General features: G+C 38.2%; 1 protein-coding gene across 4 annotated transcripts; it reads left to right on the top strand.

The window, feature by feature from the left end:
* Positions 1 to 1,028: 1,028 nt before the first annotated feature.
* On the top strand, positions 1,029 to 12,486 carry CLEC7A (C-type lectin domain containing 7A). 4 transcript variants are annotated; one of them, XM_015061796.3, is made up of 6 exons: positions 1,041 to 1,224; positions 3,031 to 3,129; positions 3,972 to 4,109; positions 5,680 to 5,831; positions 7,857 to 7,975; positions 11,597 to 12,486. In XM_015061796.3, the coding sequence occupies exons 1-6, from the start codon at positions 1,122 to 1,124 to the stop codon at positions 11,730 to 11,732; spliced, it is 747 nt and encodes a 248-aa protein (XP_014917282.1). In that variant the 5' UTR covers positions 1,041 to 1,121; the 3' UTR covers positions 11,733 to 12,486. The 4 variants fall into 4 exon arrangements, with proteins under 4 accessions (XP_014917286.1, XP_014917285.1, XP_014917284.1 ...); XM_015061799.3 differs by lacking the exon at positions 7,857 to 7,975 and having other exon boundaries at positions 1,037 to 1,224; XM_015061798.3 differs by lacking the exon at positions 3,972 to 4,109 and having other exon boundaries at positions 1,039 to 1,224.
* The last annotated feature ends 11,026 nt before the right edge of the window (positions 12,487 to 23,512 follow it).

The following is a 23,512-nucleotide window of genomic DNA, read 5'->3' as shown; positions in this document are numbered from 1 at the left end:
ATGAGTTAGGCAGCAAGAGTAGACTTTGGTTTGACACTGCTTCAATATTTTTATTAGCTTCTTAAAACTGAGCAAAGGGCTAACATTTCTATATGTCATTTTCTTCATTTGAAAGTAAAAAAAAAAAAAAAAGAAAAAAGAAAAGCATCCCATCCGGACTTGTTGGAACATTGAGATTGACAAAACATGGGCAATGGGTAGTGCCTAGTTCATAGTAATTGTTCAATAAATAATTACCACTTCGAATTATCAATCCCTAGCGAATCCTGAAGAGATTATTTTTTTCTCCTCTCTGTTGTTACAACAATTGCTCCTATGGCATCCTTTATATACCTATCTGCAGGTTTCCTCTATTAGGCAGTGAGCTGGTTCTTTTTCTTCTTTTTCTTCTTCTTCTTCTTCTTCTTCTTCTTCTTCTTCTTCTTCATATGAAGGGCACTATGCTTTTTAAATTAAATTTAATTAATTAATTAATTAATTAATTTTAGAGAGAGATTGTTCTCGAACATGAGTGGGGGAGGGGTGGATGGAGAGAAAGAGACGTGGAATCCAGGGAGAAAGAATCCCAAGGAGGCTCCACTCTCTCAGCACGGAGCCCCATGTGGGGCTCAATCCCACAGCCCAGGGATCATGCCCTGAGCCAAAATCGAGAGCAGATGCTCAACGAGTTGAGCCACTCAGGTGCCCCAGGCAATGAGCTTCTTCACATTAATCCTCTATCCTTGTATCCCCAGCTCCTGCCAGTTGAAAAGTTGCACATTTGATAAATGTTTAATGAATGAGCAAACACATGAATAAATGAATGAATGTATGAATTTGCATTTCGTTTTTCTTATATTTGACCTGAAACAAAGATTTATCTATTGTGTTGCGATGTCATTTTCTTAAGAGTCATCAAGAAACAGAAACTAAAGGTACAAATGGGAACTCAACACAGCATGGTTTTCATTCCCTGCCTTTGACTATCTGATTGGACTATTCAAGCTCAACTTGTTAAAACTCAGTAAGTGCCTATCCCACATGATTTGACTCATACATCCTCTTTTGTTCGCAGGCAGTTGTCTTAAGAAAAGAGGAAGGAGCCCTCAAATGCTGTGTCAATTCAGAGACTCAGTAGAACAATGGAATACCGTTCTGAGGTAGAAAATTTGGATGAAGATGGTTATACTCGTTTAGACTTTGGCTCTCAAGGCGTCACTGGGAGACATGCGGTCTTAGAGAAAGGTATTTTTTCTTTCTGCCTTCAACATTCTTGTTGTCATCAACTAAAACACGTGGGGAAAATTTGAAAGATTTGTGATTTGTAGGAGGAAAACCTTTTAAAAGGTTCTCAGACATCACTGAGGATATTTGAAAGTGTACTAAGACTTTCCTCATGGCAAATATTAGGTGACTAATTATTAGTATTTAAAATAATTATTATGATGACAGAAAATACCTACAATTTCTCCGTTCTGTAGAAATAGACACTTCGGCACTAAGGAACTGTACATAAGTGTGATGAATGCAAAGATGAAGAAATTTTAGTGGGAGTGTCTTGTTGCTTGATTGGCAGAAAGGTGTAAATTGTAGAATGGAGGTCATGGAAACTTCGAGAAGTATATGTCAACAACATCAGAATATTGAAGATAAGAAAGAGAAGAATAAAAAGATGGAAGATAGACAAGAAAAAAATCCAAATATGTGATTTAGTGGTAAAGGCAAGTTGGAAGTCATAGGGTTTGGAATCATGAATCTGATGTGGTTTTTTGTGACAAGAAATTGATGTGGATTTTTTTTTTATCAAAAGTGGGGGGTCTTTGTATACTAGCGTTAGAAAATGTGTGTTAGATGAAAATGTGTGTTAGATGAAATGTGTGTTAGATGAAAAGATCCTATGAACAGGATATGAGTGTTAAACGTAATATAAAAAGAGTGAAAATGGTGAAAGACATTGAAAAATCTCTCTTCACAGAATGAACCATTTAGTGTCCTCTATGGTTCTCCTATTATACAATTCTCTGAAACACTTAGACTGCTTATTCTCAGTCAAAGGCAGAGCTATAGTCTTTGTTGCAGTGTATTAACATAAAATAAGTTTCCTGTTATCAAGAGAAGATTTTTGTCACAAGTTTTGACATGAGCATTTGCACTCCTCTGCTTTCTGGTCATTCACCTTGCTCATTTGCCCTTTACCACTTATGCAATTCTTTTCTTGCTCAACTGGTTTAAGAGGAGTGGCAAACTGGATGATGTAAGAGGTAGGGTGTCAGGTACAAGTTTCTACGTATTTGTTGACAAACAGTGAGTTATGTATAATGACCTAGTAGTCTCTGGACGAGATGCTTTTATGTGCTAGCCCATTTAGTTCCCACAATGATCCTCTGAGGTATTATTACCCAATTTTTCACAAAGAGAAATGAATAAGCAGAGGCAGTAATTCACCCAAGGTTATTCAATGAATAACTGAAAAGAGAAGGTTGCCCTAAGGGACCCATGCTATTTCCCCACATTAAGCTGTTTTTTATAAAAATGAGTGGGATTTCAGGGGCGTCTGGCGGGGGCTCAGTCAGTTAAGCGTCCAACTTTGGCTCAGGTGAAGATCTCACCATTGGTGGGTTCGAGCCCCGCGTCCAGCTCTGTGCTGACAGCTCAGAGCCTGGAGCCTGGTTCGGATTCTGTGTCTCCTCCTCTCTCTGACCCTCCCATGCTCATGCTCTGTCTCTCTCTCAAAAATAAATAAACATTAAAAAAAATTAAAAGAAAATGAGTGGGATTTCAAAAATCCTGATAGTGTCAGGACCTATAGACGTCAATGTGAAACTAAAATTAGGAGTGTACAGATGTCAGGGCATGTGCTGAAATTACAGTTCTGGCATCTGAAGAGGTATGATAAAGGAGAGAGAAAATTCAGATAATCCTAGATGACTAGATTATTTGCGTATAATGGTTCACATCAGAATGTGCCAGATTTTGATGAACTGTAAAACTGAAGTGCTGTGTGATTCACCCTACTTCTTCATTTAATTTCTGTTCCTTCTGGCTTCCTAGGAACCTGTGCTACGTCTCCTTATTGGCGTCCCATTGCCGTGACCTTGGGAATCCTATGCTTGGTAATACTGGTGACAGCTGTAGTCCTGGGTACCACGGGTAAGTATTTGGGTGGGGGAGAAATTAACAACAACGACGACAACAACAACAGACATTTGATAAGCATGTATACTGTGCCAGACACACTTTTAAGAGCTTGACATGCATAATCTAACGTAATCTGTATATTACCACGTGCTGTCTCTCTCTCAAAAATAAATAAACATTAAAAAAATTTTAAAAAGAGACTATAACTATTTTTATGAATCTTATGATTTAAGGAAATTGTTTAATACCTGATCTTTAATCTAAGTTCCCTTGAATAATATCAGGAATTACCTGAGGCACTTACTAAACAGACATTCTGTGATGGGTGAATGAGTTCTTTTAGATTTTATATCTCACAAATTCTATTGTCAATAACATATTATTGTGCCTTTGGGGTTTTTTCAAGGAGCTCTCATTTTTAAATAACAGAAAAAGGATAGATTAATTACTATTTCAAATCTGTCATGCTCCAATTGACTCTATTTCATTTGCCTCTTGCTTTCTCTTCCATACTCTTTCTTTACTTGTTTGATTTTTTTCTCGTTTTTACTACGCCTTCATGGAAGTTATTTTTTTTCTTTCCATCTATTTAATCTATCTATCATCTATTCTATTATCTATCTATCTATCTATCTATCATCTATTTATTTATCTATCATCTATCATCACTATCTATCTATTATCTATTATCTATCTATCTTGATCTCTCAATCAGCAATGTGTTCTCTATTTATCATGAATCAAGAATATATCCCTTTGTGTTCCAACAAAAATATGGGTTTGGGAATTATAATTTCAAATATAGTAGAATGACTTTTTTTTTCTGTCACTATAATTGTTGTTGGTATATGAAGCTATTTGGAGACCCAATTCAGAGAGCAACCCATTGAAGAATGACAACTTTCCATCAAGAAATAGAGAGAACTACAGTCAACCCACACAATCATCTTTAGAAGACAGTGTGGCTCCTACCAAGGCTCTCACAACCACAGGCAAGGGCAGAGTTAAAAGATGAGTGGAATCCTTAATCCAGAAAGGTCAATTATTGGTGCTAAGACCTGGAGTAGGGTGGGTATAGAGAGCACTTTTACATGCAGGGATTGTGCATTCAGGGAAAGCACATATCAGTATTATCTCACAATAGTATGCCCCTATCATATATATAATAAAGTGATATAAATATCCCATGCTTTTGGCCAGACGTTGCTAAGTTGGATTTTTTTTGAAATCAGTAACTAATTGATCACTTTCTATGTATTTCGATCTATAGATGATGGTATAACTTGATGCAAAGGAAAGAAATGTGTTCTCTCCTCTTTCAGAATTGACATTTAAAAAATTTTTTTTAATTTTTTTTTAATGTTTATTTATTTTTGAGACAGAGAGAGACAGAGCATGAACGGGGGAGGGTCAGAGAGAGAGGGAGACACAGAATCTGAAACAGGCTCCAGGCTCTGAGCTGTCAGCACAGAGCCCAACGCGGGGCTTGAACTCACGGACCGCGAGATCATGACCTGAGCCAAAGTTGGACGCTTAACCGACTGAGCCACCCCGGCGCCCCCAGAATTGACATTTTAAAGGAATGTCATTAGAATAGGAAATAGGATGTCAGGAAGAAAGGCAGAGAAAAAGGAAAGAAGGGAAAATGTGCTAAGAATGAAGAGGCTAAATTGAGCACATGCCAAAAAGATAGACCTAAGAGATATGTTCTTGAAAACTCTGGTTATATTTGTTTTTCTTTAATCATACAATTTCATTAATTTTATTACAGTTTGATATGCACTTTACCATTATTTCTAATTGCATCATAGTTGACTGTGACAATATTTTGACTTCAATTTTCCATTTCTGGACCCATATCTTCTGACTATTTGCATCACATAGCTAATGATACAAAACAGAGATATTCTATAATATGAATCATTGCTTTTATACTTTTCTGCTTTGGAAAGCTGTATTGTTAATTGGATCTCACACCTCTAAAAGAAGTTAACGTGAAATTACTGTATATCTCAAAGATTGATTTAAGTTGATTTGTTTTAAGAATTATCATGAAGAAAGGGGGGTCTGGACTGAATTTGAAAGAATAGAATACAAATCAAAAGGGAAAGGAGGACTGACTGTTTAAAACACTGTTTATAATTATTCAATTTATATTTAAAGTTTAAATGAATGGAGGATTTTATTATGGTCTCTTATATAAAAATTGTATCCCTATTGAGGTGATTGGGTGGCTCAGTTAAGCATCCAACTCTTGATCTCAACTCAGGTCATGATCTCACGGTTTATAAGATAGAACCTCTCATCAGGCCCTGTGCTGACAGTGCGAAGCCTGCTTGGGATTCTCTCTCTCTCGCTCTCTCTCTCTCTGCCTCTCTGTCTCTGTCTTTCAAAATAAATAAACAAACTTGCAAAACTCATAGCCCTATAGTTTGAACTGAAAATGAAATATATCACTGGCAATTCATTGATTATTAAGTGTCCACGGGATGAATGGTCGCTTGCACTGAAAGAGTAAATTGGTATGATATGAATGTCATTGTATTTACTTTTTATTTCCAGGAGTTTTTTCCAACTCTTGTCCTCCTAACTGGATCATACATGAGAACAACTGTTATCTATTTAGGACATCATTAGCTTCCTGGAATAGCAGTAAAAAACAATGCTCTCAACTGCACTCTAATCTCCTGAAGATAGACAGTGAAAAAGAACTGGTAAGTGTAGACTTCAGTTGTAATTATCTGTGGTCTCTACTGAGCAGAAAAATAAAGGTAGATTCCAGATAATGATAATTTTCCCTAAAAGAAAGTCACTTTTCATATCCTCCATAACTATAATAATAGCATGTATTAAATGGGTAAAATATATAGTATGTTTATTTATTATTTTATACATATATATATATAGAGAGAGAGAGAGAGAGAGAGAACAAGCATGGGACAGGGACAGAGGGAGAGAGAAAATCTTTTAAAAAAAGTTTTTTTAATGTTTATTTATTTTTGAGAGAGAGTCAGAGCATGAGCAGGGGAGGGGAAGAGAGAGAGGGAGACACAGAATCCGAAGCAGACTCAAGGCTCTAAGCTGCCAGCACAAAGCCCGTTGCGGGGTTCAAACCCACGAACCGTGTGATCATGACCCGAGCTGAAGTCGGACGCTCAAACAACTGAGCCACCCAGGTGCCCCGAGAGAGAAAATCTTAAACAGACTCCATGCTCAGCCCAACACGGGCTCGATCCCACAACCCTGGGATCATGACCGGAGACAAAATCAAGAGTCAGACAGACAACCAACTGAGCCACCCAAGCGCTCCTATGTGCTTTTTAAAATTAATTAATTCTAAAAGTAAATACGTTTCACTTTAAAACAAATCTGTTCAAACACACTCCAAGTTTGCCTGACTGTAATAATCAGACCACTCCTCATTTTTGTGGGTTTGGGTTTCAATTCTTCAAGTTGGTGGAGTAAAATAGAAAATTCCCTCCCTTGTCAGCATTATTATCAAGGAAAAATAGCAGTAATAATAATACACATTTATAAATCATTTACTCCTTGAAATATCCTGGGAAAGGCAAAGAGGTTTAAAAAGGAAACTTGACAAGTTCAATGCTTACATAGTTTGTAAGAAGAAAGTAACAACTCAACAGCTGCTAAAAGCTAAATATCTCGTATTGGCAATAGATGACATAGGAATTCAGAGACATGCCAGTGTAGGTAAAGTTTTACAGAAAAAGTGGGACTTAAAATGCATCATGAATGAAGGGTAGGACTCAGTTGGGCTATGAGTAGGAATTAATACTCAGGAAACACTCCATACATCTAAACAATCTAGAACTTCTACCTTTGCTTTCACTTCCTCTCAATTTTTGTGTCTCTGTCCCACATCACCTAACGGTTGTAGTTCACATGAAAATTAATGGAAGTAGATTATGGCAAGGAAGGAGAAGGACACTGGAAGTTGGTCGGGCTCATAGATGTTTCTCTCATTTGTCAACAATTCAAATGTTGTCATTAAAACTCAAATTACTGGGGCGCCTGGGTGGCTCAGTCGGTTAAGTGGCCGACTTTGGCTCAGGTCATGATCTCGCGGTCCGTGAGTTCGAGCCCCGCGTCGGGCTCTGTGCTGACAGCTCAGAGCCTGGAGCCTGCTTCGGATTCTGTGTCTCCCTCTCTCTGACCCTCCCCCGTTCATGCTCTGTCTCTCTCTGTCTCAAAAATAAATAAACGTTAAAAAAAATTTAAAAAAAAAACCTCAAATTACTTATTCATAAAACACGCCATGGAACTAAATTATTTTTATAGGTTTTTTTTTAAATCTAACTTGCAGAGCATTTCTTGACAAAAATCATATCAGTTCATATAGTCAATCTGAGGAGAAGATAGTGGCTTGTCATCCATGAAAATTGCAGAAGGGTTCTGTCATCTTTGGATTTTGTTGGGCAAGTTGGAAGGAGGCTGTACGATTTTGACGTTACGGATCTGTTCTTCATTGGAAAATTGAACAATAATGACTCTGAAGGAGTGAAATATGCTTCTGGAAACACCCAATGGCATTCAATGGTTGGCACTTTTCTCTAGGTTGGTGCCAGCCTGTGCATGCATTCTTTATCAAAGCGATTCAATCTGCTGTCTCTATTTCAACGTCTGTAAGAGTTTTTCCCCATCTATTTTGTCTATCATCTCTGTCTTTTCATTCTCTCTACCACTCTTGGACATGCGTTTGTGTTTATGTTTTCCTACAGGAATTCATAATGAAGCAAGCGTCTTCTCAACCCGATAATTCATTTTGGATAGGGCTTTCTCGCCATCAAACTGAAGGACCATGGCTCTGGGAGGACGGCTCGAGATTCTCTTCTGACTTGTAAGTAACTGGAAAGACAAAGCTTCATGCCCTTTCTCAGAAAGCTAAGAGCATGCCAACCAGTTAAGAATCTGATTTGTGGGCCATTGATAAGAAAGAGAGATAGAAAGAAAAATGATAGCGAGAGACAACCAGTGAATCAGGAAAAAGAAAAAAAAAAGAAAAGAAGACAGTAGAGGAGGACTTTACAGTCAAAAAGAGTTGAGTGGTCATCTAGTGTTACTAACACAAACGTGCCTCAGCTTTCTTATGAGGAGGGCATTTGCACATGTCGGCAGCTGTCCAGTTAGGGGGAGCTGTCACTGTTAGTATAAAACTCTGGCTACGAGCATGGGCTTTGGAGTTGGCTCTCAGCTTGAGCCAACGCTTGGTCCGCTCACTGTGTGAAATTCGGTAAGTTGCTTAACCCACCTGAGCCCCTTTCTCCTCATCTATAAATGAGAATGAAAATAGTACCTACCTGGTGGGCTTTTAAGGTAAAGAAAGGAGATGAAAGTAACATCACTTAGCACAGTGTCCCGTGCCTAGTAAACACGTGTGCCACGTGCTGTTATCCTTAATTGTAAAAGCAACGCATTTTACATTTTACAGAGTTCTTTGACACATAGTTTGCATTTGCTTAGTTATAAGTTCTTCCTTGTTGTGTGTGTATCAGCCAGAATTCTTTAGAAAAAGATCTATGTAGATTACCTGTTGGTTCTGAAGAACCCTGACTGATACACGTGACATTGAGGAATAATTTATCCATGGAGATTTACTATCAGGAATTGGCTCATGTGATTAGGGAGACCAACAAGTCCCACAGTCTGCCACCTGCAAGCGGGAGACCCAGGAGAGCCTGTGGTCATAAATTCCGTTCAGGTATGGAAGGCTGCTAACAAGGGGAGCTGATGGTATAAAACCTAGTACTCGGGTAGAGACGAGCTACCCTGAGATGTCTCAGTTCACACGGTGAGGCAAGAAAAGGCAAACTCTTCTTCTGTAGGCTTCTTTGTTCTATTTCAGCCCTCAGTGGATTGGATGATGCCCACCCATATTGGGGTCTGCGATCTGTTTTCATGTATCCACGGATTCAAACGCTAATTTCACCCAGAACCACTTCCACAGATATAATTAGAAATAATGTTAATTTGGGTGTGGCCAGTCAAGTTAACGCAAAAAATTAACTATCACAAAGTGCTGAGGTCTTCTTCACTGTAATTGTCAGTTAGTTTCTTTGTCATATCTGAAGAATATGGAATTATATTTTCCTTTTCAGTTTCTATGATTAGTGTGTGTGTGTGTGTGTGTGAGTGTGTGTATAAGAGAGAGAGAGAGAGCGAGCCTGTTCGTTTTCCCATTATTTTCAGGTGTCTTTTGCAATTCAATTTCTCTTTTCAAAGAAAGAAATTTCGGCTTTGTTGATTCCTCTGTGCCTTTAAAAAAATTTCTTTTTAAAAATTAAAAAAAAAATTTTTTTAATGTTTATTTATTTTTGAGACAGACAGAGACAGAGCATGAACGGGGGAGGGTCAGAGAGAGGGAGACACAGAATCTGAAGCAGGCTCCAGGCTCTGAGCTGTCAGCACAGAGCCCGACACGGGGCTCGAACCCACAAACCACGAGATCATGACCTGAGCCGAAGTAGACCGCTTAACCGACTGAGCCACCCAGGCGCCCCTAAAAAAATTTCTTTTATTAATTTCAGTTCTCATCTTTACCACTTCTTTCCATTCAGTTTCTTTGTGTTGAATTTCTCTTCTGTCTCTAATTTCTCATATGAAGGCTTGACTTATGACATTCCTCTTTCTTTTTCTCAAATATGTGCATTTAAGGCTATAATTTAATGTATTTTATTGTCATTTAGTTCAAATACTTTCTAATTTCCATGCCGAGTCCATAGGTCCATAGGTCCGTAGACTTATAAATGCATTTCTTAATTTATAAATACCTGTGTGTTTCTATAATTATCCCTTTGCTTTGGGTTGCAGCTTAATTCCATTATGGTCAGAGAACATACTCTGTGTGATTGCAATTCTCTGGTTTTTATCTTTTATCTTCTTTCCCTACAGAGAGAAGTATATTAAAGTCTCCCATTGTGATTCTACTTACCGTTCTGTAACCATTTTAGTTGACGCGCCGAAGCTGTATTATTAGGCACATTTAAATTTAGAATTTTTATACTGTACATGTGTATGGTCCATCCTATGAATTTTTTCTTTTCTTTCTCTCCTCTTTTTAAATTGTTTAATATTTTTATTACTCCATTTTTCTTTGATTTTTAAAAAATGTTTATTTGTTTTTGAGAGAGCGAGAGAGAGAGAGAGAGAGAGAGAGAGAGAGACCATGAGCAGGGGAGGTCAGTGAGAGGAGGGGGCCAGAGGATCCAAAACAGCTCTGTGCTGACACAAGCAAGCCCGATGTAGGGTTTAAACTCATGCACGGTGAGATCATGACCATGGACCCAAAGTCAGGGCCAAAGTCAGAGGCTCAACCACTAAGCCAGCCAGGCATACCCTACCCCATTTTTTCTTATAATAATTTAGAATTTACTCTTTCGCTAATTTATTAGTAGTTGTTCTAAAGATTACAACAAATATCCTTCACTCATCAAAGTCTAATATTAATTGTTTGGTTTATTTTAAATGTTTGTGTGTGTGTGTGTGTGTGTGTGAGAGAGAGAGAGAGAGAGAGAGAGAGAGATTGAGATTGAGAGTTTTTTTTTCCCCATCTATGGCTAATCTGGTGTTAAAAACCTCCATTAATTTTTTAATTTTGTGTCGTGAATTTCTCAGTTCTATGATTTGTTTGGCTCTTTCTCAAATCTAGTCTGTCACTATTTATAATTCCTGGCTTTCTTCCACGAGGCCTAAATCAAGGCTGTTTCCTGCTTTAGCCTAGTCATTTCTACAAAAGAATTCTCTCAATCCTCCAGCCTCAGGGCCAAGAAGAGATAGATACACAAGATGAAGAGTACCAGTCTGTAGCTGTTATGGTGAGGCTCAGTGATGCCCTTCAAGCTTGACTGATAAACGCCGCCCTTTCAGGAGAACTCTTCTATTTCAGCAAAGAGAACAGGGCCATACACCCACTTACCATGATAATTATCATAATTGTCTATCATGGTATTGTAATACAACTCTGTCTTCAGAATGAATTAAAATACATAATGCTGTATTCCCTGCCTTTAAATGGGCTCGATATCTATGATTCTTCATTAGTGCTAAGTATTTCTCAATAATAGCTCCTCTGATTGGTCTGTTCACTAAATACACCCAAAGATAATTTCTCTAGCCTGTTGTTTCATTTGATAAATATATTTCTAGGTGAGAGGTTGAAAGATCAACAAAGAACTTTCTGTGGAATACTGAGTGATTTTTCTTATTTGTCAGGAGCTTTATTTCATTTTATGTAACAGTGTTTTTCTTAAAAAAATTTTTGAGTCATTTTATGCATTAGTAATGAAGCCTATCCTGTTACCATTTGAAAACTAATGCAATCTAAATTCAAATTTCCTTTTCCAATAACATGGACACTTCAGAAACTCTTTTTACAAGATCCTTGCCAATTTCTTTCAGCGTTCTATAGACAGTAGACAGTATTTCTTATGTTCTTTCTCATCACCTCCTTGTATTTTAACAGGTTTCAGATCAGAAGCACAGAAATTCAAGAAAACTCATCTCACGATTGCGTGTGGATTCACCTATCAATAATTTATGACCAACTTTGTAGTTTGCCTTCATACAGTATTTGTGAGAAGAAGTTGTCAATAAAATGACGAGGCTGTTGATGTAAAGAACAGAGAGAAGTATGTAACAGCCAGAAGGGCAAAAAACAACACAGGAAAGAAAGATACTGGAGGTCAGAATAAATGCTAAAAATAATCAAGAGAGCTTAGCCAACTTCAGTCTTAGCTGAGAAACGGTATGGAGAGTCTGTGATGCTGTACTTTTCAACTGTTTTGGCAGACCAGCCTTATGTTCTAGTTAACAGAGCCCTACATGTGGAGTAGGGACAGCTGAACTTCTAGCTCCATTCTACCATTGACTTAGTATTAACCTGGAGTTAGCCACATATCCGTGGTGTTTCAAAAGGCTCTTTATTTCTGGGCCGACCAGACTCATTTTTTTTGTCCTTAAAAAGTGCCCCTGGAGTACATGTGGTGTGTTCCCATGATGCTTTCCTCCACTTCTAGCAGTTTACCAGACACAGGTGGAAGGCAAAATGTATTTCTGAACAGCTGAATGAAGAAATGAGAAAGAACGTCTTCACTACAATCAGAGCTATTCCATCATCTTGTTCATCAATATGGTCACGGTTATGATCAAAAGCATCATGAGGGGCACCTGGGTGGATCAGTCGGTTGAGCGACCAACTGCAGCTCAGGTCATGATCTCACAGTTGGTGGGTTCAAGCCCCATGTCAGCCTCTGTGCTGACAGCTCAGAGCCTGAAGCCTGCTTCGGATCCTGTGTCTCCCTTTCTATCGGCGCCTCTCCTACTCGCGCTATGTCTCTCTCTCTCTCTCAAAAATAAATAAACATTTAAAAAAATCCTTTAAAAATTTTTCTCTGTCCCTGGGGCACGTGGGTGGCTCAGTCGGTTAAGCATCGGACTTCCACTCAGGTCATGAGCTCACAGCTCATGGGTTCGAGCCCCACATTGGGCTCTGTGCTAACAGCTCAGAGCCTGGAGCCTGCTTTGAATTCTGTGTCTCCTTCTCTTTCTGCTCCTCCCCCACTTGTGCTCTGTCTCCTCTCTCAAAAGTAAATAAAAATGTAACAAAAAAATTGTTTAAAAAAAGCATGAAAAAGCAGCAACTCAGTCTTATTTATTTATTTTTTCATATAAATAGCTCAGAGAGTACATCTGCCACATTTCTGACTAATAAGATTTTGTATAATGTGAAGTTGTATGGGAACTGCTCTTACAAGAAAGCTTTCTCCTTTTTAAATGCTATCAATCAAAAAGGATCTGGTAATGAATATAGAAAAAAACAATCCCATTGCTGTGGTGTTAACATTCTGGAAGGCAAAACGTGTCGTACAATTTTTGATGATTAACATTTGGAAGTTTTTAGCACTTTCTCAATAATGCCTGTAAAAAGGTATTATTGGAACATGTTTCCTCATATGAGGATTTGTCTCTTTTTTTTTTCTCTTACATTTTCCTGTTGGTGCTATTTTTATTCCCAAAAGGGTCTTCCTTTTATTAGCGGAGAGGGAGTTACAACCTTCCCGTGGTTATTAACAAGCAAACAGAAATCATGCCAAGTTACTGGATTTTTCACTTTAAAATGTGTAATTGTATGCTATGTGAATAACTGTAATCAAAAATGTTAAAGAAACTTCTGGCCTCCAAATGCTGTGTGTAATAAACACTATCGCAATACGCCCTCTCCCCATTGGAAAATGATAATGATTCTGGCACTGGGGAGAAGGTAGTAGAGTCATTTTAGATTGAAGAATAAATTTGGGTTCTCAAGTATTTAAAAATCTAAGAGAAGACGCGAGAGATTTTTGGTGAAATTTCCTCATGCCTTTTATTTTATTTTATTTTTAATTTTTTTTCAATATTTATTTTTGAGACAGAGACAGAGTGTGAACAGGGGAGGGGCAGAGAGAGAGGGAGACACAGAATCCAAAGCAGGCTCCAGGCTCTGAGCCATCAGCACAGAGCCCGACGCGGGGTTCGAACTCACCAACCGCGAGATCATGACCTGAGCCGCCCCTCCTTGTGCCCTTTAATAGGCAAGCTTGTGTATTGTCACACATACCAAAAGAAATGTGGCAAGGGCAAAATTAATTCAGGTTAAGAGTTAAATTAAGGCAGAAGGTGAGATTTTGAAGATTTTGTATTTTAGTTTTGCTTTTGGCTTGATCCGAGCCTCCTGAGTCCCAAGGACAGAGTGAATGATTTGAGGAAATCATAATCATCAAGAAAAATAATTCTGGGTGCTGAATGTCCAGCTGTACTTACAGCAGACAGGTTAGGCAATGATAAGCTGTGATTTAAAGATAAAAGTGTGACTGTGACACAACTTTGGCATACAGTAAGATAGCTCTAGGCTTTCCAAAGCATACTATACCTGACTCGTCAGTACATGGTTATACCACAGTTTACGTGGACACGGACGTTGGAATGAACAGAAAACATGAACCTGTTGCAAGAGACAGAAAAGGGAGGATGGCTGCTAACTGAACTTAGTTCCAAAGGGTAAATTCAAGGTGGGTAATGATCATACTAGAGGAAACACTTTCCTGTTCGACGACCACCATCTTCTCTGGCCTGAGGCACTGCAGTAATTTTCGGAGTAATCTCCCAGTGTCCACCCTTGCCCTTCTAAGGTCTTTTGCCAACATGGCAGAGTGATTCTTCTAAACTGAAAACAAATCATGTCAAGCCTCTGCTAAAATTCACCTCACTTCCCACGTATCTCAGAGTAAAAATAAATATAGGTAAATCAAAACAAAAAAGAAAAGACCTTTTCAATGGTCTGTGAGACAATTACCGTGGGCCGCTTTACTTCTTTGACCTAATCTACTTTTCCCCTCTTCATTTATTCCATCTAGGACACTGGTTTCTCTCTTGTTTCATAATAACTGGCATGCTTCGAGCTTTCTGTTCCCTTAACCTGAATGATTCTTACCCTAGATAATCTGCAGGATGCACTCTTTCACTTCTTTCAAGGCTCTGCACAAATATCACTTTCTTAATGAGGCTGACGTCAACTGCCTAATTTAAAATTACCAACCCTCCGGGAGCCTGGGTGACTCTGTTGGGTTAAGCATCTGACTCTTGATCTCAGGTCAGGTCATGATCTCGTGGTTTGTGAGATCGAGCCCCACATCGGGCTCTGCGCTGACAGGGCAGAGCCTGCTAGGGATTCTCTCTCCCTCTCTCTCTCAAATAAATAAGTATATAAATAAATAAATAAATAGATAGATAGATAAATAAATAAATAAAATTATCAACCCTCCTTTTTGTATATTCTCAATCTCCCTTACCTTCCAACATATTTTCATAAGTCTTGTCCTAGTCTAATATGCTCTATTATTTGCTTACTGTCTTTCTTGTATATCCTCTGCCTTCCTCCTAGAACATAGGCTCCAAAGGGCAGAGCGTTTTGTTTTACAAAACTAGAATCTGAGACTAGCACCTGAATTAAAGTAGGTGTTCAAAAGATATTTTTGTCATTGTTGAAAAAAAAGTAAATGTTCAAGGACAGGTAGGAGAAATGGTAATGTAGGTTTTGTGGCGAAAAGTATCAAGAATCTACTTGAATCAGTGAATGGAGAAGAGTTTTAATTGATATTTCAGGAAAATCATAATTATTAACACCTTCTAACTTTATTTTTTTCAGGCCCCAGCTGTTGCAGTTTCTAATATTTGATCTTCCTGCTTCTTTCTACTGTGTGCTTCACTTACCTCTCCTTTCAAGTTTTATTTAAATTAAATTAAATTAAATTAAATTATTTAAAAAGTTTATCCATTTATTTATTTTGAGAGAGAGAGAGCATGAGCGAGGAAGGGGCAGAGGGGGGGGGGGAGAGAGAGAGAGAGAGAGAGAGAATCCCAAGTAGGATCTTCACTGTCAGCAGTGTCTAATGCAGGGCTCAATCCCATGAACTGTGAGATCATGAGCTGAGCCAAAATCAAGAGTTGGATGTTTAACCTACTGAGCCACCCACATGCCCCTCACTTCAAACTTTTTTACTGCCTTAGCTCCTGTACCATTTTCTAATACATCAATCCAATGCAAATGACCAAATAATTTTGGCTTTACTACTTTTTACAAGGCATAATGCAAGAGAAAATGTCTTTACGTTCGTTTTATCTAGAATAACTTGATGAATGAATAACTAGAATGTGTGTTTCCTAATCCTGCCCTCATAGGGCCTGCCCGACCCCACCCAAGCATCTTCTCCACTTCTTTATATTTAGTATGCTTGATTTAGCCAAGATATCAACTAAAATATAGAAAAGTATTGGTAGAATAATATAATTATATTGTGTTGGTTCAGAAAGGATTTTTGGACATTATCTAAAACAGTCTTCTCAGGTTAGGAAATTTAGGCAAAAATTATTACCCGGCTTCCTGGAGTCACATAAAAAATCACATGTAGTTAGCAATAATTGCAAAAGTCCTGACTTCCAGCTAAATGTGTGATTGTTCATGATCATGGTGTACCAAATATGCTATAAAATGTTAAACTGAGTTCATATACTGTAAGAAAAAAAGATGATTGAATTGGCAACAGAAGAACACTTTTTTTAATGTTTAATTATTTTGGGAGAGAAAGAGAGAGAGAGCATGCACATGAGCAAGGAAGGAGCAGAAAGGGAGAAAGAGAATCCCAAACAGGTTCTGCACTGACAGAGCCCACATGGGGCTCGATCCTACAAACCATGAGATCATGACCTGAGCCAAAATCAAGAGTTGAATGCTTGACTGACTGAGCCACCTAGTTACCCACCGAAAAACGCTTAAAACAATTCAGTGTGGTAACATACAGTGTTACATTAATTTCAGGTGTACAATACGGTGATTCGTCAATTCTATACATTACTCAGTGCTTATCAGATAAATTTACTGTTAATCCCCTTCACCTATCACCCATCCCCCTACCCACCTCCTGTCTGGTAACCATTTGTTCTCTGTAGTTAAGAGTCTTATGGTTTGTCTTTTTCTTCCCCCTTTGTTCGTTTGTTGTGTTTCTTAAATTCCACATGTGAGTAAAATCATATGGTATTTGCCTTTCTCTGACTGGCTTATCTCACTTAGCATTATACCTCTAGATCCATCCATGTTGTTGTAAATGGCAAGATTTCATTCCTTTTTTATGCTTGAATAATATTCCATTGTGTGTGTGTGTGTATGTGTGTGTGTGTGTGTATGTGTATATATGTGTATGTGTATATATATATATATATTATATATATATATATTCTTTTCCATTTATCTAAATTTATTCTAAATTTGACAGCTTCCATAATTTGGCTTTGTAAATAATGCTGCAAAAAACATAGGTGTGTATATGTCCCTTCAATTTAGTGTTTTCATATTCTTTGCGTAAATACCCAGTAGTGTGATTACTGGATCCTAGATTAGTTCTGTTTTTAATTTTTTGAGGAACCTCCAGACTCTCTCACAGTGACTGCACCAATTCATTCCCCAACAGTGGACAAGGGTTCCTTTTTGTCCACATCCTCAACCACACTTGTTGTTTCTTGAGTTTTTTATTTTAGTTATTCTGACAGGTATGAAGTGTTATCTCAGTGTGGTTTTGATTTGCATTTCCCTAATGATGAATGATGTTGAGCATCTTTTCATGTGTCTCTTGGTCATCTGTATGTTTTCCTTGGAGAAATGTCTCTTCATGTCTTCTGCCCATTTTTTAATTGGTTTTTGGGTGTTGAGTTGTATAATTTCTTTCCATATTTTGGATACTAACCCTTTGTTGGATATGTCATTTGCAAATATCTTCTCCCATTCAGTAGGCTGTCTTTTAGTTTTGTTGGTTGTTTCCTTTGCTGGACAGAAGCCTTTTAATTTGATATAGTCCCAGTAGTTTAATTTTGCTTTTGTTTCCTTTGCCTCAAGAGACATATCTAGAAAAACATTGTTATGGCCAATGTCAGAGAAATTTCTGCCTATGATCTCTTCTAGGATTTTTACTGTTTCAAGTTTCACATTTAGGTCTTTAAACTATTCTGAGATTATTTTTTTTTTTTGTAAAGTTTAAGAAAGTGGTCCAGGTTTGTTCTTTTTCATGTAGCTGTACAATTTTTCCAAAACCATTTGTTGAAGAAACTGTCTTTTCCCCATTGCTTTTTCTTGCCTCCTTTGTCAAAGATTAATTGACCACATAATTACATGTTATTTTCTGAGCTTTCTATTCTGTTCCACTGATCTATGTGTCTATTTTTGTGTCAGTACCATATTGTTTTGATCTCTATAGCTTTGTAATATATCTTGAAGTCTAAAATTGTGATACCTCTAGTTTTTTCTTCTTTTTCAAGTTTGCATTGGCTAATTGAGTCTTTTGGGCTCCATAAAAATTTTAGGAACGTTTGTTCTAGTTCTATGAAAAAAACTGTTGGCATTTTGATAGGAATTGAATTAAATCTATAAATTTCTTTGGGTAGTATAGACATTTTAATGATATTTGTTCTTCTAATCCATGAGCATGGAATGTCTTTCCATTTGTTAATGTGTTTTATTTCTTTCATCAGGGTTTTATAATTTTCAGAGTACAGGTCTTTCACCTCTGGTTAAGTTTATTCCTAGGGATTTTATTATTTTTGGTGAAATTGTAAATGCAATTGTTTTCTTAATTTCTCTTTCTGCTACTTCATTTAGTGTATAGAGACGCAACAGATATTTGTACATTGATTTTGTATCCTGCAATGACTGAATTCATTTATCATTTCTAGTAATTTTTGCTGGAGTATTTAGGGTCATATATATATATATATATATATATATATGTTTTAGGCACTATATATATATGTTTTAGGCACTATACATACATATATATATATATATGTATATATATATATATAATGTGCAAATAGTAAACGTTTTATTTCTTCCTCACCAATTTGGATGCCTTTTATTTCTTTTTGTTGTGTGATTGCTATGGCTAGGCTTGCAGTAATATGTTGAATAAAAGTGGTGAGCATGAACATCCTTGTTTTATTCCTGACCTTAGGGGAAAAATTCCCTTTTTCACCATTGAGTGTGATGTGTGTTGTGGCTTTTTCACATAAGGCCTTTATTAGGTTGAGGTATGTTCCCTCTCAACCTACTTTGTTGAGGGTTTTTATCATGAATGGATGTTGTACTTTATCAAATGTTTTTCTACATCTATCAAAATGCTTGAACTGTGAGATCATGACCTGAGCTGAAGATGGAGGCTTAACCAACTGAGCCACCCACGTGCCCCCATCTTCTTTGATTTCGGATTTTGTTTGAGTCCTCTCTCTAGAGGAGTATCAATTATATTGATCTTTTCAAAGAATCAGCTCCTGCTTTCATTGATCTGTTCTATTGTTTTGTTTTGTTTTTAGTTACTGTATCATTCATTTCTGCTCTAATCTTTATTGTTTCTTTCTTTCTGCTGGTTTTGGGTTTTGTGTAGTCTCCTTTCTCTAGTTCCTTCAGGTATAAGTTTGTGTTAGGTTGTTTATTTGAGATTTTTCTTGCTTCTTGATGTAGGCCTGTATTGCTCTAAACTTTCCTCTTAGGACCGATTTTGCTGCATCCCAAAGATTTTAGACTGTTTGTGTTTTCATTTCATTTTGCTCCATGTAATTATTTTTTAAATTTTATTGTATTTTTGAGAAAGAGAGAGACACACACACAGAGCATGAGTGAGGGAGTAGCAGGGGGACAGAGAGGGAGACACAGAATCTAAAACAGGCTCTAGGCTCCCAGCTGTCAGCACGGAGCCTGACACAGAGCTTGAACTCATGAACCACGAGATCGTGACCTGAGCCAAAGTAGGCACTTAACCAACTAAGCCACCTAGGCACCCCCTCTGCATGTAATTTTTAATTTCCTTTTTTGCTGTTGACCCCTTCATTGTTTAGTAGTATGTTATTTAACCGCCATGTATATGTGGTTTTTCCATATTTTTCTTTGATTGATTTCTAGTTTCATTACATTCTGGTCAGAAAAGATACATAGTATGACTTTGATCACTTGGAATTTGCTGAGACTTGTGTTATTGTCTAATATGTGATCTATTCTGGAGAAGGCTCTATGTGCATTTGTCAAGAATGTGTATTCTGTTGTTTTAGGATGGAATGTTCTCATATATCTGTTAAATCCATATGGCCCAGTGTGCCATTCAGAGCCACTGTTTCCTAGTTGATTTTCTGTTTAGATGATCTATTAATGTAAGCGGGGGGGGGTCTTAAAGTCCCCTACAATTATTGTATTGCTATCGATTAGTTCTGCTTGTTAACTGTTTTATTTATTTATTTATTTAGCATTATTAATATTTATTAACTTGTATTTTTTTTTTTTTGAGAGAGAGAGAGAGAGAGCATGAGTGGGAGAGGAGCAGAAAAAGAGGGAGAGAGAATCTCAAGCAAGTTCCACACCCAGTGTGGAGCCTGACACGGGACTTCATCTCATGATCTGAGTGGAAATCAAGAGTCAGATTCTTAACTGACTGAGTCCCCCAGGAGCCCTGATTATTAACCATTTTATGTCTTTGGGTGCTCCTCTTTTGTATGCAAAACTATTTACAATTGTTATGTCTTCCTGTTGGATTGTCCCTTTAACAATCACATAGTGTCCTTCTTTGTTTCTTGTTAAAGCCTCTGTTTTAAAGTCTATTTTGTCTGATATAAATATTGCTACCTTGGCTTTCTTCCATGATACACTACCATGGTAAATATTCCCCCATCCTCTCACTTTCAATCTGCATGTTGTCTTTAGGTCTGAAATGAGTGTCTTGTAGGCAGCATATAGATGGGTCCTTTTTTTTTTTTTTTTTATTTAATCCATTCTATCACCCTATGTCTCTTGATTGGAATGTTTGGTTCATTTACATTCAACATAATTCTTTTTTTTTTTTTTTAATTTTTAAATGCTTATTTATTTTTGATAGAGAGACAGAGTGAGAGCATGGGAGTGGCACAGACAGAGTGAGACATAGAATCCAAAGCAGGCTCCAGGCTCTGAGCTGTCAGCACAGAGCCTGATGTGGGGTTCAAACTCATGAACCATGAGATGATGACCTAAGCTGAAGTCGGATGCTTAACAAACTGAGCCACCCAGGTGCCCCATTAATTCTTGATACGTATATATTTATTGCCATTTTGTTACTTGTTTTGTGGTTATTTTTGTAGCTCTCTGATTCTTTATCCTCTTGCTCTCTTCTCACAGTTGGCTCATTTTCTTTAGTGGTATACTCAGATTCCTTTCTCTTTATTTTTTGCTTATCTATTACTGGTTTTTTATTTGTGCTTATCATTAGGCTTGTATATAACATCTTCTGTATATGGCAGTCTATGTTAAGTTGATGGTCACTTAAGTTTGAACCCATTCTTTACTCCTTTCCTCCCCACGTTTTAGGTATATAGTGTCATACTTTATATCTTTATTTTGTGACTCCCTTGACTGCATTTTACAGATATACTTCTTTTTACTGTCTGTGCTTCCTATTTTCTAACTGTTACTTATGGCCTTTCCTTTCTATTCAAAGACTCTGCTTTAACATTTCCTGTAGGGTAGGTTTAGTGATCATGAACTCCTTTAGCCTTTGTTTGTGTGGGAAACTCTTTATCTCTCCTTATATTCTGAATAATATCCTTGCCGGATAGAGTATTCTTGGCTGCCGATTTTTTTTCTTTCAGCACTTTGAATATATCATGCCACTCCCATCTGGTCTGCAAAGTTTCTGATGAAAAATCCTCTGATGGCCTCATAGGCTTCCCCTTTTTCTGCTCCTAAAATTCTTTTTCACTACTCTTTGCCGTTTTAATTGCTATGTATGTATATATGTATCTTGGTGTGGACCACCTTGGGTTGGTTTTGATGGGGTCTCTGCCTCCTGCATCTTGATATGTTTCCTTCCCCAGATTAGGGAAGTTTTCAGCTATTATTTTTACAAATAAATTTTCTGTAAAACTTTCTCTCTCTTCTTCTTCTGGGATCCCTACAATGGAAATGTTATTACACTTGATGGAGTTGCTGAGTTCCCTAAGTCTATTCTCATTTTGCATGTTTTCCTTCCTCTGTCACCTGCTTAGCTCAACAGCTCTGCATTATTCTGTCCTCCAGGTCTCTAATTTGTTCTTCTGCTTCCTCTAGGCTGCTATTTATTCCATCTAGTTTATTTTTAATTTCATTTATTAATGCTCTTCATCTCTGATATGTTATTTTTAAACTATTTAAGGGGCTCACTGATACCCTCCACATTTTTCTCAAGTCCTATGGGTGAAGTTATGATTATTACTTAAATTCTCTCTAAGGCATATTACTTACATCCATTTTGCTTAGATCTCTTGTTGTAGTTTTGTCCTGTTCTTTCATTTGGGACATATTCCTGCCTCCTCACTTTGTCTAATTCTCTCTGTCTGTTTCGGGAAGCCAGCTACATCTCCTTCTCTTGAACCTGGTGCTTCAGGGGTATCTCCTATGTGTGCTGTGTGGGCTTTGCTGTTGAGTCTTGACTGCTTTTCTTTCAGTCCAGTCATCTGCAGTGGTTTTCTTTCCATGTTTGGGGCAGTGTTTTGTCTCTGTGGTGTTAGTGGACCAGTCTGGGGCCACCTTGGGTTCGAGCTGAGTCTGACCAGGCATTTGCCAGAGATGCAGTAGTAGCAAATTGCAGGGCACTTTCTCTGTAGTGTCCCCTAAGAAGTTTTCTTTGGTGAGTGGGGCCTACAATCTAACCCGCAGTGTGCCCCCAGCCCACTGCTGGGGCAGCCCTCTAACTGGCATGTGTGTTTATCTTCCTCTCATCCCAGGGCAGGAGTCACTTTGGAGTGATGCTGGCCCCTATTGGGGCTGCTTGCACACTGCCGGCCTCGGGGCCCCAATTTGAATGGGCTATGCCCAAGAGTTTTTTGAAACAGGCATGCCACTGCCACAGACATGGGACTGGCCAGGGTAGGATCCACAGTTTTAGTCAGGCGCATGCTGGTCTGCTTGCAAAATGAGACCTGCCACCACCACCACCTTTACAAAGCCAGATCTGCAAAGCATGTATGGGCAGGGCACACAGTTTCAATAAGGTGCCTGCCAGCCCTCTGTGGGACCCACTGCCACCACTCTGACTGCCAAAACTGGCCCGGGACCCTGCAAAACCTGTGGGGCGGAGGACTGGGCATTGGCAAGGTTTGCACTGGTCTTCTGGGGGGAGGGGACCTGCAGTGCCAAGACTGAGGCAAGCGTAATTGGAAAGGGCAGATCTTCTGAAGCAGCATGGGAAGATGGGGGGGGTGCTGGTGGTGTGTATTAGCAAGTTAGGTAGTGAATCAGCACGGCACTGGTTCCTGCAGGTGGTTGCTGTTTATGTTGAGGGTCGGGGGAGGGAAATGGCACCCGCCAGTTCCTTTGTTTCTGGAGAAGTCCAATAGGGGAACACTTGTAAAGCTAATACTGTCCCTAACTAGCTATGTGACTTTACAACAACCACTTCCTTCAGCTCACTGGACTTCAATCTCCCTTTTCTGTAAAATGGAAAAGCACAATCAATGAGATGTTCTCGAAATAGTTTCCGTGCTGACATCCCACGTATATGACATTTCATACTACACAATATGCCCTCGCGGAAGAGGGAGGCCCTGTGGTCTGTTCTCTTTTCATAAAGGCACAGAAGTTAACCTTCATCTAAGTGACTCAGTGAGTGTATGGTAGATAAGAAACAGGTGATACGTATCTCTTCGGCCGATTATTACTCTGCAGAGTCTGAAAGAATCTGTGTGTGATTATAAGGTCTTGCCCCCCTCCCTTTTTTTTTGCACTGTACTTACACAGGAATTATAAATAAATGAACAAAAGGGATCCGAGAAGTGCAACCCTTCGAAAATTGTTCAGACG

This window comes from Acinonyx jubatus, chromosome B4 (genome assembly GCF_027475565.1).
Source record: "Acinonyx jubatus isolate Ajub_Pintada_27869175 chromosome B4, VMU_Ajub_asm_v1.0, whole genome shotgun sequence".
NCBI lineage: Eukaryota > Metazoa > Chordata > Mammalia > Carnivora > Felidae > Acinonyx > Acinonyx jubatus.
This window is presented reverse-complemented; position numbering and strand designations above follow the sequence as displayed.

Excerpts from the sequence above, each read along its gene's own strand:
- CLEC7A (XM_015061796.3), top strand. The coding sequence starts at position 1,122 with ATGGAATACCGTTCTGAGGTAGAAAATTTGGATGAAGATGGTTATACT. Across the intron at positions 3,130-3,971 it reads TGTAGTCCTGGGTACCACGG|CTATTTGGAGACCCAATTCA; the intron begins GTAAGTATTTGG and ends TGGTATATGAAG. Across the intron at positions 7,976-11,596 it reads TCGAGATTCTCTTCTGACTT|GTTTCAGATCAGAAGCACAG; the intron begins GTAAGTAACTGG and ends GTATTTTAACAG.